General features: G+C 36.9%; 1 protein-coding gene across 1 annotated transcript in view; it reads right to left on the bottom strand.

Moving 5' to 3' along the window:
• The window catches only part of LOC132554868 (dynein axonemal heavy chain 6-like), a 53,388-nt gene that overhangs the window by 21,060 nt on the left and 16,469 nt on the right, over positions 1-15,859 (bottom strand). Inside the window, exons 20-45 of the mRNA XM_060219191.1 lie at positions 15,349-15,735; positions 14,578-14,787; positions 13,949-14,161; positions 12,353-12,630; positions 11,993-12,129; positions 11,555-11,631; positions 11,186-11,332; positions 10,605-10,718; positions 10,239-10,364; positions 9,268-9,585; positions 8,677-8,814; positions 8,301-8,454; positions 7,808-8,079; positions 7,210-7,422; positions 6,360-6,545; positions 5,751-6,131; positions 5,047-5,271; positions 4,135-4,356; positions 3,610-3,757; positions 3,041-3,198; positions 2,742-2,873; positions 2,148-2,319; positions 1,642-1,805; positions 1,190-1,318; positions 512-672; positions 85-235 (exon numbers count right to left, since the gene is read on the bottom strand). Of these exons, the coding sequence (XP_060075174.1) occupies positions 85-235; positions 512-672; positions 1,190-1,318; positions 1,642-1,805; positions 2,148-2,319; positions 2,742-2,873; positions 3,041-3,198; positions 3,610-3,757; positions 4,135-4,356; positions 5,047-5,271; positions 5,751-6,131; positions 6,360-6,545; positions 7,210-7,422; positions 7,808-8,079; positions 8,301-8,454; positions 8,677-8,814; positions 9,268-9,585; positions 10,239-10,364; positions 10,605-10,718; positions 11,186-11,332; positions 11,555-11,631; positions 11,993-12,129; positions 12,353-12,630; positions 13,949-14,161; positions 14,578-14,787; positions 15,349-15,735 (5,013 nt within the window). The remainder of the gene's footprint in view (positions 1-84; positions 236-511; positions 673-1,189; positions 1,319-1,641; positions 1,806-2,147; positions 2,320-2,741; positions 2,874-3,040; positions 3,199-3,609; positions 3,758-4,134; positions 4,357-5,046; positions 5,272-5,750; positions 6,132-6,359; positions 6,546-7,209; positions 7,423-7,807; positions 8,080-8,300; positions 8,455-8,676; positions 8,815-9,267; positions 9,586-10,238; positions 10,365-10,604; positions 10,719-11,185; positions 11,333-11,554; positions 11,632-11,992; positions 12,130-12,352; positions 12,631-13,948; positions 14,162-14,577; positions 14,788-15,348; positions 15,736-15,859) is intronic.

Raw genomic sequence — 15,859 nt, 5'->3', positions numbered from 1 at the left:
TAATATTTTTTTTATATATTACATCCAGTAGTGTTTTTATTTTTATGATCTGGTAATTATTCAGGGATTCGTTTATCTACATACCTGTGTATCTGTAAACAAGAAGACAGTGTGTTCATTCTTTACTCCTGCCGATTGGTAAAGTTTCTTCAGATCATCGTGAAATGCGTTATAGTCGTAACCTCGACTCAACTCTATCTGGAAATTCTGGTATCCACAGATATGAGCAGCAAGTCTGCGTAACAAAAAGAAAAACATTTCAGAATTCATTAACTTCAAACAATTACGAAAATAAATTAACCCTTTCGGCGCCGTAGGCGACTAAAGTCGTCATGCAGACAGGCCGCCATAGGCAACTTTGGTTGACAATTTTTCCGATGTTTTCGGATATTTTCCGGAAAATATTTGATGCTGAGCTGTACATTGTAAGAGATGATTGGCACAGAAAGGGTTAAGTAAAAAGAAATATAACTCACTAAAGTCTTGACAATTTGCACAATAGTTTACATACCTGGTGAGGGACTGTTTACCAGTACCACCAACACCAACAAGAAGGGCGTTGCCTCGCTCCTGTCGGATCATTCGAGTAATACGTGACACATGTTCGATAGCGTCCATGAAAAACACTAGCTTCATCTCCTTTGAGGATTGCATGTTGAAATCATCCAGGTACTGAAAAAACATTAGAAGGCGTTAATGAGTGCTAATTAGATATACAAGTGACACAAAAAACAGGGGTCTGTAGTGAGCCAATATGTCTGCATTATTGCAAACAAAACTTTTAAAGTAAGTAAGAAAAAAATATGTATCAAAATATCTCGATCTTTATCACAGCATATACAAAATCAATAGTTTTCTCCCTTCCTTCAGATTCCGATCTTTATAACACCATGTAATAGAGAATTTTCTCCCTGCCTTCAGATCTCGATCTTTATCACAGCACACACAAAATCAATAGAGTTCTCTCCCTTCCTTCAGATTCCGTTCTTTATAACACCATGTACAAAATCAATAGATTTCTCTTCCTTAATTAAGATGGATCATCAACTCTCAATTTATCATGAGAAGTTATCATTCTGAAGTGATAAGACACACAGTCAGACATTTTGTAAGGGACAGACATTTCTTTGTTTTACTGGGGGGTAAAATTATATTAGATAACCAGGTTTATGAAGAGACAACAACTTACATCTTGCAGCACACTTTTAACTTTCTTCAATTCCAGTTCTTCATACAAACGGTCTGCGGCATCAGCACCCATCTTAATGAAGTCTCCAAACAGAATTGGGTTAGCCGAGAAAGAGTCTGGCTCCACATTCTGTGATTGACAGACAGAAGACCAAACATGATAAATGGATCCTACTTTCTACCTGTTTTATTTCAGTATTATTGTGATAAGGTTTAAAACATATCTGATAAATCCTAAACAGACATATGAAAGTTTGACCAATTTTCAATTTTGATTCAATCTGAAATCTTCCATGATTAAACTCCTCATGCTCTAATCAATCTTATTGTCAAAAGTTCTGTCAGTAATGGAAATTACCATATGACTGAGTCTGCTCGAATTATAGACAACTAACATGTTAGAATTTTATATCTGTTACAATTTCAAGTGACCGATTCTTAAACTGTATGTACCTCTCCAAAATGTTTGCTAGCCATCTCTGCCAGGATCGTATAGAAGTACTGTTTGTCTTCATTGTTAATAAGTCGGTCGTGGAACACACGCATGGCCTCATGACAGAACAGACGGAACATCTGCTTATTGTCTCTGATCACACCTGTGTCAGCCTGGAGTACACCTGTAAATAGAGGTCAAGGTCATTTCAATTTTATCTCTGACTGCAGGATGTCAAGGTCACATCAAAGGTCACTTTAATGCAACCTCCTACTAAAGAGGTCAAGGCTTTGTCAATTAAACCTCCTACTGAAAATGTCAAAGTTATGTCAATTAAACCTAGTGAAGAGGTCAAGGGCATGTCAATTAAACCTCCTACTGAAAATGTCAAGGTTATGTCAATTAAACCTAGTGAAGAGGTCAAGGGCATGTCAATTAAACTTCCTAATTAAGAGGTCAAGGGCAATTAAACTTCCTAATAAAGATTGAGTCATTGATCAGATCAGCTCCCCCATAAGATACCTACCCTGTACACATTTGGAGAGATCTCGGAGGTTGAAGACATAGTGAGACTTTGCGGGTGTGGGGAGTAAGTCTGTGTACATTCTCCCGTAAATCTCCACTGCCGCAGTAACAATCGACTCTGTGCACTGTCGTACTGAGGTCGGGAAATCCATGAGGAACCCAGTCAAAATTTGCTGCAATCATAAGATTAAATATTCAATGGGGTCATCTTTTTTTGCCGGAATTCTCTCAAATATAAAACTAAAACTTCATCATGATCATGTTATATAACACTTGAGCTCCATCAGATAGGATAGATATATAAAGTAAAAGTTAGCAGTCAAACAGCTATGTATCTGATTTCAAAACACTGAATAAAAATCTTCAGGGACAATAGCTGTGTAGGGAAGGACAACAACTCAATAAAGAGTTACATGACAAGCAAGCAGAGGTTAAACTACATAAAATGGTAGCCATATCGACTATGGTTCAGTGATACTAAGTGGATATTAAAGGACAGAAAATAGATTTTGGACATATGGACGGACAGATAATTTCGGTTCAGGTATTTCTCCCCTCATAAGATTTGTGAAGTAAAATACGATATCGATCTCACCATAAACATGTGCTTCAGACTGTGTTCCGAAGGTGAGGGAATACACAGCATGGCAAAATGACGGAACATTCTGGGTGACACAGGATTACGGCCACCACCAGGGGGCGCACATGCAGCTGCCAGTGTTACGTCCTAAAAATAACGTAAACATCAAGAGTTAAACAAGGCGTATCCTCATAAGAAATGTGTGTATTTTTAGGAATCAAAGACATTTCTTTACAATTACATGTACACGGTTTTCAGACAAATTATTTGTACCGGAATATAAAAAATAAAACAAAATCACAGGAAATTTGAACCTGAATCTCCTTCCAGTTGAGTTTTTGACGGTCGTACATGCCACCAAAATCTTGGTACTGTCGTAGAAGTTCAATTGGAGGCTGTGATCCATATGTGTCTAGTTTTGGCATGTTGAGATCATCAATGAAGATGATTACTCGTTTTCCAGTCGGCGCACCTAGACAGAGAAATAACACAAACCATCAACAATTTTGATTAGATATGAACTGATGAAGCCTTCTTGTTACAACAGTCCAACAGCTGAGGCCAAATAAAATCATGTCGACAATTCTGGGAACATTAAATGGAGTTAAGAGTCATTAAGATCAAGCAAATTAAGTGATAAGGTCAAAGGTCACTTAAAAGTTCAACACGAAAAAAAGTTGAGGTTTAATTTGAAGAAGCAATTAAAAAGACAACTTATAAATGTTTGAAAAATTGTGAAGGTAAACAAAAATATTTTCCCAAATTTTATAAAAAGAAATTTGTTATATTTGTATATATAAGTATACTGTATGTTTATCAACAAATGCACGGAAGACAGGAAAATGTCTTTACAGATAACTGATGACCTTGAACTATGACTTACCAATGACATTTTTCCTTCTCTTCTCTAGTTTGCCCTCAATCATTTCCTGGGTACGTTTGCTGCTGGTCTGAGCTGAGAAGTTGATGAAGACGGGCACGTAATCAGCTTTCTCTGCGATATTGTTCAGCAGGCCTCTTGCTATCACAGACTGTAAAACACATTTGCAATAACGTTTCATTAGAAAAAAAAATTACTGTTTCACTTAAAATTCAGAACTTTTCTCCCTGAAATGACAGAACATCTTTCTTTGGGATACCATTTAAAATTACAATGTATTGGATACCTTCCTTGTCAGGACAGAAATTGACCCCTGTGACCTTGAAAACCCATTTAAACAAGTCTGGAAGTCCCTCAACCCATCTTCGCTAGCCAAGGTCTCGAGAAGAGAGAAGCGAATCGAGACCTTGGCTAGCAAAGATCCCCTCAACCCAGCATGCTACAGGTTTAAAGGTACAGTACTAACGCTGCACCTTGACCCTTCAGGTCAGTGAGCCAAGGAACATGCCTCTGTTTGATAATCTTTACCTTGCCAACGCCAGTTCCTCCAGTGAATAGAACTGAGAATCGCACGGCTAATAACTTCTGTAGTAGGTATCCAAAGCGCACTGTATCAACAGTAGGTACCAACATCTCAAAGAATGGCATCTCCTTATCATACTTAAAGGCAGGCACTATCTTCTCCCAGTTGTCCATTCGACGTGTCTCAAAGTCCATATAACAACTCCACAGATCCCCTCCGGCTGGTAACTGTAATGGTAAAAAGCCTTCTGTAGTTATGTCTTGTTCATCAACCTCTCAACAGGAAATGCTGTACATGTTCCAAATTTTGAAAATGGTGGTCAAGTTTGATCTTTGACCATTTGACCATGACTAATGCATTCCAAATTTTGAAAATGGTGGTCAAGTTTGATCTTTGACCATTTGACCGTGACTAATGCATGGCCACCAAGTTTTAATTGTGAGAATGTGAAGTTCAGTGTTTCAGAGGTCAATGAGATATATAGTGCTCAAAAGTGACCTTTGACCCTTCAACCATGATTTATGTACAGCAAAATCTAATCGGATTAAAACTCTATGTTACACATTGTTTTGGAGCAATCGTGTCAACTTAATATGTCATTAAAAAAGATAAATGAATATTCTTGTATATCACCTTTTATTTCAAATGATACAGGTTGACCTTTGACCCTGAAACCTTGACCATTGACCTCCCACACTTACCGGTACTCAGGCGAACGACATGACTATGGTGTAAATATGAAGATAATCAGTTGAGATGCTGATATTTTATACAAAGACTTTAACTTAAAAAGACGGATACATTGATGAAATGATTACCATGTAACTGTCAATGTTATTGTATAAAGATGGAATAATGTGGAGATTCTGGATGACAGACAAAAATGGTTATGACAGTGGATCCTAGCAGTTAGTTACCTTGGCATCACCGTTATCATCAAACAGATTGCGACAGAACGAGTCAAAAGCATCCCAGTTTGTCTCGATGAGGTTACCTCCGATGGACCAGACATAGCAGAATACGAAGGTCGTACATATAATGATGTTAAGTTTGCTGGGGTCCATACTCAAGTCAGGGCCTCCTCGTTGGAACAATAGAGACTCGAGCAGCTTACACAACATGGAGACCTTGTTGATGTCAACCTGTAATTTATAGTTACACACGATACAAACTGATATACATCAATAATATTCAATGGCCACACAAAAACACTCACTTATTTTTCATGAATAAATGTGACTCGATCAATCTAGTTTGACCCATTTTGCACTAAACTGGAGAAAACATTTCAGAATCTGGAATATTGAAAAGAAAATAAATAGATATGGAGATGAATTTAACGTCAATGTGTATACTGAAGTGCAGATGAACATATCAACAGTTTAAGTCTCCAATACAAGCTTTTTGGGCATTGGTCAGTCTTGACCTTCAATACACTCGGTCAGTATTGACCATAATTACACTCGGTCAGTTTTGACCATAAGTACACTCGGTCAGTATTGACCATAATTACACTCGGTCAGTTTTGACCATAATTACACTCGGTCAGTTTTGACCATAAGTACACTCGGTCAGTATTGACCATAATTACACTCGGTCAGTTTTGACCATAAGTATATACCTGGTTAATGGCTTGAGTACACTTCTTGTGGACAAAGACCAGGCCAGATTCCACATACTTCTTGAACAGTTCTAGTAGATATTCAGAAGTCTCCGGCTTCATCTTCTCTGAGAAATTTGTAATCCAAGTCTGGACAAACGGTAGCCATTTTAGCTCTCCGGGATCAATAAACACCATACCACAGCGACTGACAGTGGCAGGTGAGGCCACGGCTAAGTCCTGAACTTCAAACAACATGTGAATGAACGGGGTGAATTTGATTCGTTCACTGTTGGCAAGACACAACATCTTGTTATCATCCAGCACAGTATTCATGTTCTCAATCCAAAGGGCATCAACTGGACCGTCACATATCACCCACTGATGGTCCTCCGTTGTGTCCTGTCAACATCATAATCACATTAAAATGTGATATAAAATACTTTATCAGCTCAACCATCAGCTTGAATAATTCCAAATAAAGAAACACTACGACAATAAAATTCTGACACATGAATTTCCGACTTCTATGACGGCAAAAACAGACAAACGTAATAATAAGAAAGAAAGACGTAGAGAAAAACACTGTTACGGGTTTTTATGAAAAACGGTAAAACGAGAATTACATACGTTGACACATTTCCTAACAGTGATGGCCATGAGGCCGTCTGCCCACTCCAGCGTGAGTTTGTTGACTCCTCCGTACAACTCCTCCATGGTGATGGCCTTCGGGTTCATTACATATGTGTGTACAGGTTGGTAGAAATAGTTGTCCACTTTGGCGGTGTGGAGATTGGTCAGTGTGTCTCCGAGTATCTGCAAAATATCAAACCATATTTTTACAACCGATTTAACTTGGGACTCAACGAATCTTGTATTCTTTCATCAAACTCTTGTCAAAATTGGTTTAAACAATATTTTATTTTCAGATTTTCAATTACAACATACACATACACAAATTATAAAATTGAAAATGGATCTGGCAACAAGATTATATTAAGCCATCTCTTGTCAAAATTTCACTGACTATGGTGCTAAAACCTGTGATATGAACAGTCTGTAACAAAGTTGACCTCCAACGACCTTCCTGAGATTTTATCTGATCATTTTCTCACTTAACAAAGATTTTTTCACGGAGAATAGAAAAGCCAAAATAAGAAAGAAGATACATATGTGATATCACTCTAGATTCAATCTCAGTTTGAACTCTTTCTCATAACTTTAAAGAAATATCCTTTACAAAGACAGCGAAGAAAAGTGCCATACAGGCATGATACTCTAGCTATTTCACGATACACAATCAAGATCACGAAAATATAATTTGTGAAATGATGAGAAATGCGTTGATCAGATGTCCTTTTGCATCAAAATTGCAAAATTTTATTTTGTTGAAATATGATTCAATCATTTTAAAAGAAAATAAAAAAAACCATGAAAATCAGGAGTGATGAAAGTTACCAGTTATAAGGTAGATACTAACATTGTAAACACTAGTCTTGCCGCCCCCGGTCGGTCCAACCAGCATGACCCCATGTCGTACCACCATGGTCTCATACAGCTGTATGATTTTGGTGATCTGGGTTTCCACTACCTGTAGATTCTTCGCCTCAATCACATTAATGATTTCCTCACGTAGACGTCCGTAGTCGTGTTCCGGAATCTCGACGCCAGGGAACAGATCTTGTAAAATGGCCTGTTATTGTGTAAGAACATTGATATATATATATAGCCTTGAAAAGTAAAATATTAACCCAGCGACCCATACCTAGTAATAAATATTGTCCAGTAATAAGCCCACCCCTGGAAACTTTTCATCCTGTTTCTGTTCTATGCTTTATAATTTATTGAAGTCACAGATAAAATTTGATACTTTTCTACCCTTGTAAGTATGCAACGATTGTTGAACATTCTCAATATTTTTAGAATGACTTTACATAGCTTATCAATTAAAAACGATGATCTTCAATATCAGCGCTGAAGTTAACTATCACTTTTACTTAAATATTTAAAGCTCTGAGAAGCTTTTCCAAATCTGTGACAGATTTATGTACAAATCATTACAGTGTCAGTTTTCTGACCTGGAACAGGAGAGCATCCTGTTGGAGAAATTTCGGCAGATTACTGTCCCTGAGTGCACGAATCAACACTACATCCTCACTCTTGTCAGGATTCTGTCTCTTCAGTGCTCCTGCCATCACAAGCACAGATTTCACGGCACGCATACCAAAGTCATAATGATCCTGCTGGGAGAGCTGTTCACTACACAACTTGTACATCTGGGTCATTTTCTGAGCCAGATTCTTGGAGGATTCAAAACCCTCAGAGTAGAGGATCACTTCTGCGATTAAACCTGTGTACAAAGAAAATCCATGTTTATCTAACTTGTCTTCCTCAACATTACCACCCCCCACAAAAAAAATATGAAAGCCAACAAACTCATCAAGTAAATAAATCAGAAATAATATTGAGACCCATAAATGAATTAAATTCTTCATAAACAAACAAACAAACAAACAAACAAAACATGTATCATGAAATTGTGTGTAAACGAAATCTACATTAATTACGTACGATAGTCGGGCACCATCATAGCGAAGGGTCGGAACAGTGCTTTAAGGTTGTCAGGTAGTTCAGTACGACCAGCATATCCTGGGTTCATTGTGATGAAGGCAGCGCATGTGGAGATAAGTTTGATCTCACGGCCCTCAAACATGAATCTTGATACCTATTGACCAATCAGAAACAGGTAATGAAAATCTCCACCAATCAGAGAAAGCTGAAATTTCTCTTCTTCTTCTATTGTATCTTCCAAATAACTTCATTAGGATGAGGTCAAGATTTAAACTCAGAAAATTTTGTCATATATTTTAAGCAAACTTTTGCTATTTTTAGTGACCAATAGATTATGAAGTACCAAGAGGTACCCCATGGCAGTGATATAACATACTTTGGCAGCTTTGGCATTTCTGATTGTAATCAACTGCTGGGCAATCACAGACAACACCTCAATGTCAATCCGGTTGAACTCGTCGAAGCAGCACCAGGCACCAGACTGAGCCAGGCCAGAGAAGAAACGACCCATCATCTGCGAAACACCACACACATCAATTTCAACCATATTAAACATATAATTTCATCTCCAAAGAAGTTCAGCTTTTTTTTCGTGAATCTTTAAAAAAAGTCAACAAACATACAAAGTAAATGAAAAAGAATTTGTTTCTTGATGTTGAAGGCAATAAAAGAATTAAAATCCTTGTGAAGCAAACAAACAAAAACATATTCCAGTTATTAGTCAAATCCATTTGTACTTAGTTTCATAAGGATGAAGATTAAAAATTTACATCACTTTAGAAAATATTTACCTTACTGAAATAAATGTTTTACTTTTTCTCATCAAATTTTTACTTTAATTTTTTAATTATCCCTAAAACGTGTGGCAATGAGTCATTTTTATGTTCTTAATTTCTAGCTCTTTTTTCCCTTTTTATCTACAACCTTTCCGTTTCAATAGAAGACCAAGGCCTTAAACCCTATATACCTTGTAGTCGAGACCATCGGAGCAGTTGAAGACAACACACTGTTTAGACAGGGCTTTAGCAAGATCTTTTGTGGTCTCAGTCTTTCCTGTTCCTGCCGGACCTGCTGGGGCCCCACCCAGGTCAAGCTGTAGTGCCCCCATCAGACATAGATAGCAGCGATCAGTGAGTGGAGTGATGACCAGACGAGCTGAAGCCCCCAGATACTCATACCCACACACATACAGGGAGTTTGACATACGGATAGCACAGTTGTCAATCTCAAGGTCCCAGTAATAGCGCAGCTGCTTCTGCCACTCAAAGCTGTTGACGTCATCCACCTTAAAAACATGGTATGCTGCTGTTACAAAAATAACTCCCAATATATCATTTTAGCAAGCTATATAAAATTACCCCTGGTGTTATATTAATCATAAAGGCAAGAAATATAACTGAGAATTATATTCCATTTTCCTGCCACACAGCCCGATGTTTTTTTTCAGAATATTCCTGAAGGGCAACAATGGGCCTTACTTTTTACTTCTGTATCCTCACCAATATAAAAAAGTTTTCCTTCTCAACAATGATTCTGATGTTTTACTAAATGTTCAATCAATTTTTCTTTCCACTTTGTTGAAGACCTCAATTTTTTACAAATCATATTTTTTTAATATCCTACTCCTCACTTAAATGTAAACAACATATCACTGCCCTCACTTCCCAATATAACCTTGCCCTCACTTCCCCATATATCCTTGCCCTCATTTCCCCACACATCCTTGCCCTCACCTCCCCACATAACCTTGCCCTCACTTCCCCTCATATCTTTGCCCTCACTTCCCAACATATTCTTGCCCTCACTTCCCAACATATCCTTGCCCTCACTTCACCATATATCCTTGCCCTCAATTCCCAATATATCCTTGCCCTCAATTCCCAATATATCCTTGCCCTCAATTCCCAATATATATTTGTCCGACTTCCTCCGTCGTACCTTGTTTTGACACATCTCCGTGATCATATCTCTACCGTGTACGTCAATGGTGATCAGGGCACACAGGTTTGCACGCGCTAGTTTGGGGATTTCCTGGCGCACAACACTAGCCAACTCATTCAGATCCTATGAATAATTGAAATCATTATCATTATGATAATGGCTTTGTAAAAACAAGTAAAATAAAATGGGGATTTCTTGATTATTGAATCAAAACCGAGTTAAGTAGAAGTTAAATACAATAACTATGTTCCAGTTAAATATTGCATCTATAAACATACAAAACTCATATCACAATCAATACATCATTATCAATACATTAAAAATGCTAGGGTGACCTTTAATATCATTTTTATTCATACTCACTCTAAAGTTTTTCTGTTCAAATTCTTTCATTCCCTCTACGCGGTCAAATGTGTCGCTTTCTAAAATTTCTGTCACATCCCGACACCAGACAATTTGTGACACTGCCAGCACAATCTGGAACAAGACACACAAATATTAAACTTCGTTCACAGTCATCAAACATTTATAAACAATCAGACCAAGTTGTCACTTGATTTGACAAGTTATTTTATTTAAATCAGATTTGTTTAGAAGACAGTCTAATTCTACTCGCTATCAACATTAATTTTTACAAACAAGGAAAAGTCTGGCCATTTTGTTGTCAATTCCCAAAAAATTTATTAAGGGAAAACATTCTTGCGAACCCTTTAAATTTTTCGAGAGAAATTTCATACAAAGCTTTTTCTCCCTATTGTAAACATAAATCAATTTAAAATCGCCAAATAGATTATCAAAATCTCCAAATTGATTATTAGAATCTCTTAACAGAATATCAAAAAGTCCAAATTTGATTAACTCTACAAGGAACAATTTGTGACATATTGAATGGAGTATAAAATACATCACGTTATTGTAACAAAACTAAAGAAGCTTTGACATACCTGAGAAGCATGGGAGACAACCCATTCCTTACGAGGACGTTTCTCAAAGTCACCAATGGCCGCCTTGGTGAGACGACGAAGATTAGAAAACATGGCTTCCTCTACCTTTCCAAGCCAGTCTTCCACGTTACCTCTGGCCTTCAGCCCCTGAAATGTACAAACAGCAGTCAATGACAAAACAAAAGGTTCTTGAAAATTACACGGACAATAGATTGTCCATATAGACAGTCACGGAACCACTACACAAAAACATCTGGTGGTCATTATTTAATGAATATCTTTAACATCAAAATAATTTTGAAATACTGAATAGTGATTCACATATTTCTGAAAAGTCGTTCAATATATAGGATGTAGATTGTGACATACCCTGCCGAGGCTGACTTTCTCACTCTCTGGTGACACCATGGCAAGAATGTCGTTACTGTACTGTACTTCTTGATCTTCTGTAAGTCAGAGACCACACATGTAAAACATTAACAAGCAAAGTTATTTACACAAATATATATTGGAATATTGAGTCCTTGAAATCCAACAAAATATTATCAGTTTACAACTGATTTGAATATACTGTGAGCGACATACAATTTGTCACCTTCTTAATACATTTTTTGCATCGTTTTTAAACTGATCATTTTTGAAAGCTGAAATGCATCGGAACTTCATATACTGAAATATGTTTTTCCTGTAGGTATTTCTATTAACTACTGATTTTTTGGCAATCCTAATTCATGCTTGACCATTTCAGCAAGTCAATTACCACATGAACTGACCACTCCAATCTATAGCCAACAGATATATACTGACCAGTCTGCTCTGACTGAATGCCAAACTCCAATTTGGCAATGGCATCGAAGCACTTCCGGAGATGGGGTTGTACTGCTAAGGGGTTCCTAGTCTGGGCCAGAATCTCCAGCAACTCATCGTTAGACAGGAAGTAAAACCTGAGGTCAAAGGTCAATAAGAGGCCATCAGATATGTATGACTCCATAAGTCAAAGGTCAGAGAACAATTACAAGATCACATGACATACTAAGTTGAGTTATTGTATTGATGTTATAACATTTGTAATTTGGTTTTATGTACAATTTTGGAAAAACCAGCATTTGGACAAGAAACATTAATTACCCCAATATTATAATAGACAAATTTTGGACAAGTTTTTACCGTGGGAAGATGGCTCGTTTTGATTCTAGGTAAGCCTCAAGACACTTCTGGATCTGGTCAAGGAGGGCATTGTTGTTCTGGAATGTCTCCAAAAGTCCAGGCTGTGTAGCTGCACGGATGGCTAGTGGCACCTTGTTTACCTTCCTCATAATGTCTTTGTAGGATTTGTCCACCTGCATGAACATTTTTGCCTCCGCTGGAAGCTGACGCTGTATGTCGGGGGCACTAAAGATCGACTCCAAATACAGCCAGGATCTCTGGCAGTTCAGCCATTCATCCTAAACATGGACAGTCATAAACATGTGTAAGAAATAGATTTTCATTTCATTTAATCATTATGAAACATTTTTAATTTTCCTTCCAATTTCTGTTATTTATTTGTTCCTTGTGATAACTTATTCAATGTTCCCTGTGATAACTTATTCAATGTTCCTCATGTTAACTTATTCAATGTTCCTGTGATAACCTATTCAATGTTCCCTGTGATAAATTATTCAATGTTCCCTGTGATAACTTATTCAATGTTCCTTGTAATAACTTATTCAATGTTCCCTGTGATAACTTATTCAATGTTCCTCATGTTAACTTATTCAATGTTCCTGTGATAACCTATTCAATGTTCCCTGTGATAAATTATTCAATGTTCCCTGTGATAACTTATTCAATGTTCCCTGTGATAACTTATTCAATGTTCCCTGTGATAACTTATTCAATGTTCCCTGTGATAACTTATTCAATGTTCCCTGTGATAACTTATTCAATGTTCCTCATGATAACTTATTCAATGTTCCCTGTGATAACTTATTCAATGTTCCTTGTAATAACTTATTCAATGTTCCCAGTGATAACTTATTCAATGTTCCCTGTGATAACTTATTCAATGTTCCCTGTGATAACTTATTCAATGTTCCTTGTGATAACTTATTCAATGTTCCCTGTGATAACTTATTCAATGTTCCCTGTGATAACTTATTCAATGTTCCCAGTGATAACTTATTCAATGTTCCCTGTGATAACTTATTCAATGTTCCCTGTGATAACTTATTCAATGTTCCCTGTGATAACTTATTCAATGTTCCCTGTGATAACTTATTCAATGTTCCCTGTGATAACTTATTCAATGTTCCCTGTGATAACTTATTCAATGTTCCCTGTGATAACTTATTCAATGTTTCCTGTGATAACTTTGTCAATGTTCCTTCTGATAACTTTTCTTTTTGATCTTGTAACCAGATTTCAATACAAAAAGTCAGACTCCATTTAATGAACTTTTCCAAAACTTCTCGCTGGAAAATGTTTTTTTTGTATTTATATGAAACTCCATCCTTTTTATTTATGGTTTTATGGTTTCATATGTTGTATAGTTCAATACCTTATCATTTACAGACTGGAAATCATGATTTACATAAAATCTTAAAAGTAAGGCACTGCTTGATTTAATAGTAAGTAAATTCATACTTATTCATGTTAGAATCTATTTTTAAACTTGGATTGTTTATGAATGTTTAGGGTATCAACAGCATATGACCTTGCTTAAAAAATTCAAAAATCTATTTCTATCAAAATCAGAAAAATACAAAAAGAGATATTTCCTACCAAGGTCTTTCCAAAGAGATCAAGCTGTTTGACCCAGTCATCCACACGAGATTTAATTGGTCCAACATGACGAGAGCTGGCAATGGTTGCTATGTTGATGTTGCTGTCGTCAAGGAGCTGTTGGATTTCATCTGTTCCACCAAGAATGAACACATCCTTGCTATCTTTGTGGTAAAGTACCATAAATTCTGTTGTCTTCCAGGAATCCTCGACCTACAACAGGAATTCTTACATTGCATCTTCTATATAATTATATGGTGCCTGAAAATCTATCCTAACACAAAGAATGGTATTTATTCAGGACAAAATCCAGGAGTCGACATATAATCTCCGACTAAAAGTCAATGGGCAGGTTTATTAATAGACCAATATATCGTATTTGTTATCGATTCTACTTAATAACAAAATATATGGGGTTGGCTTATTACTGGATAAATATGGTAACATATAACAATATTTATGCTTCAAAAGAGCAAGGAGCCTTAACATGTTCTGTGACTCAAAAACACAGGATACATACACAGAATAAACATACAACAGCTTTTGTCCTATTTATTTATTTAAATGTAACAGCCACTTGTGGGCTTATTTCCAGCACAATAAGATGAACTAAATGTCATAGATCTTACCTTCTTGAGGATGCTTTCAAGACTGGCTTCAGAACTAGCCTTGCCAGAGATCTCTTGGAGGGCTTCAGCACTCTTGAAGGCCTGTATCTCCGTAAGTTTTCCAAAAGTCAAAGGATCCTCCGGAGTAAATTTGTGATCAAGTATGTTCTCAATCATTTCCCAGTGGCGAGGTTTCAGAGTGGGGTTTCGAAGGTCTGTTATCACAGGCAGCTGCAATGTAAACCAGAATGTTACAATTGTCGATCAATGTTAATCCATTGTTAGGTCACAACTACTTTTTCTCTTAAATGTCTTTTCACAACAAAACACAACTTTAGAGTGCATACTGTCTGACCAACATTTCGATGCAGGTCTTCATGAATTTTGATTAAAATTATCTCCTCTCAGAAACACTTTTTGCCTTCAGAAATGGTCTCAGAAGACCCACAATCTTTCTTTAAGCAGAATAATTGTTTCAGAGCTATAACGAAGTTCATTTGGAGTGATTCAATGTTATAATCTGTTTCCTATAAATGTTCACTTCAAAGATTTTCATCCAATGAGTAGCAGTTTGATGAAACATTTCAATATCAGTCATCATGTGAAAACAGTGCCATCACTTTCTATATTTAGCAAAATTCTTTCTAAATTGAGGCTATTTTCAGAAAAAATTTACTATTCAAAATCTGATAAGGCTTATTCTAATCTGACAAGATTTTTTATATGAGATACATATATGAGAGATGTAAGTGAACTCCAGCTCCCCACCCTATCATCAGAATATCAACTTACCCTTTCTCTCATCTCCTCCACCTTTTCTTTCAATACTGGTACAACCTGGTTAGGTGGAAGTCCTTTCTCTAACTGCATCACAGACTTGGCATACTTCATCGTAGTCGCATTCATGGCTTCGGGATCCAGCGTCTCAAATGGAACAGTCGTCCAATCCAACAGTAGTTTATCCCAGTCGTCAATGGCTGTCCACAGCAACTCCTTCAGTTTGAGTTCTGCGTGTGCTTCCTCCAGTGCATCAAACTTCGTTACCTCCACCTTAAAGTTCTTTTGGTAGGATTTGTAGGTGAAGGCACGTTTCTGAAGGTCATCCATCTGTGTCAATAACCTTGACAGAATGTTACGCACTTTGTCCTTCTCAGAGTTCACATCCAAGATCATAGGGTTCTAAAACAAAGAACAAGGTCATACAAGTTTCGTCTGATACTTGTAGTTCATATCAGTTTTGTCTTATGCTAGCTGTTCATACAAGTTTGGTCTCCATCTAACTGTTCATACGTTTTGTCTTATA

This window comes from Ylistrum balloti, unplaced genomic scaffold (genome assembly GCF_031769215.1).
Source record: "Ylistrum balloti isolate Yb309-2 unplaced genomic scaffold, AGI_CSIRO_Ybal_v1 Utg370448, whole genome shotgun sequence".
Lineage (NCBI taxonomy): Eukaryota > Metazoa > Mollusca > Bivalvia > Pectinida > Pectinidae > Ylistrum > Ylistrum balloti.
Note: the sequence above shows the minus strand (reverse complement) of the source record. Positions and strands in the feature narration are given on the sequence as shown.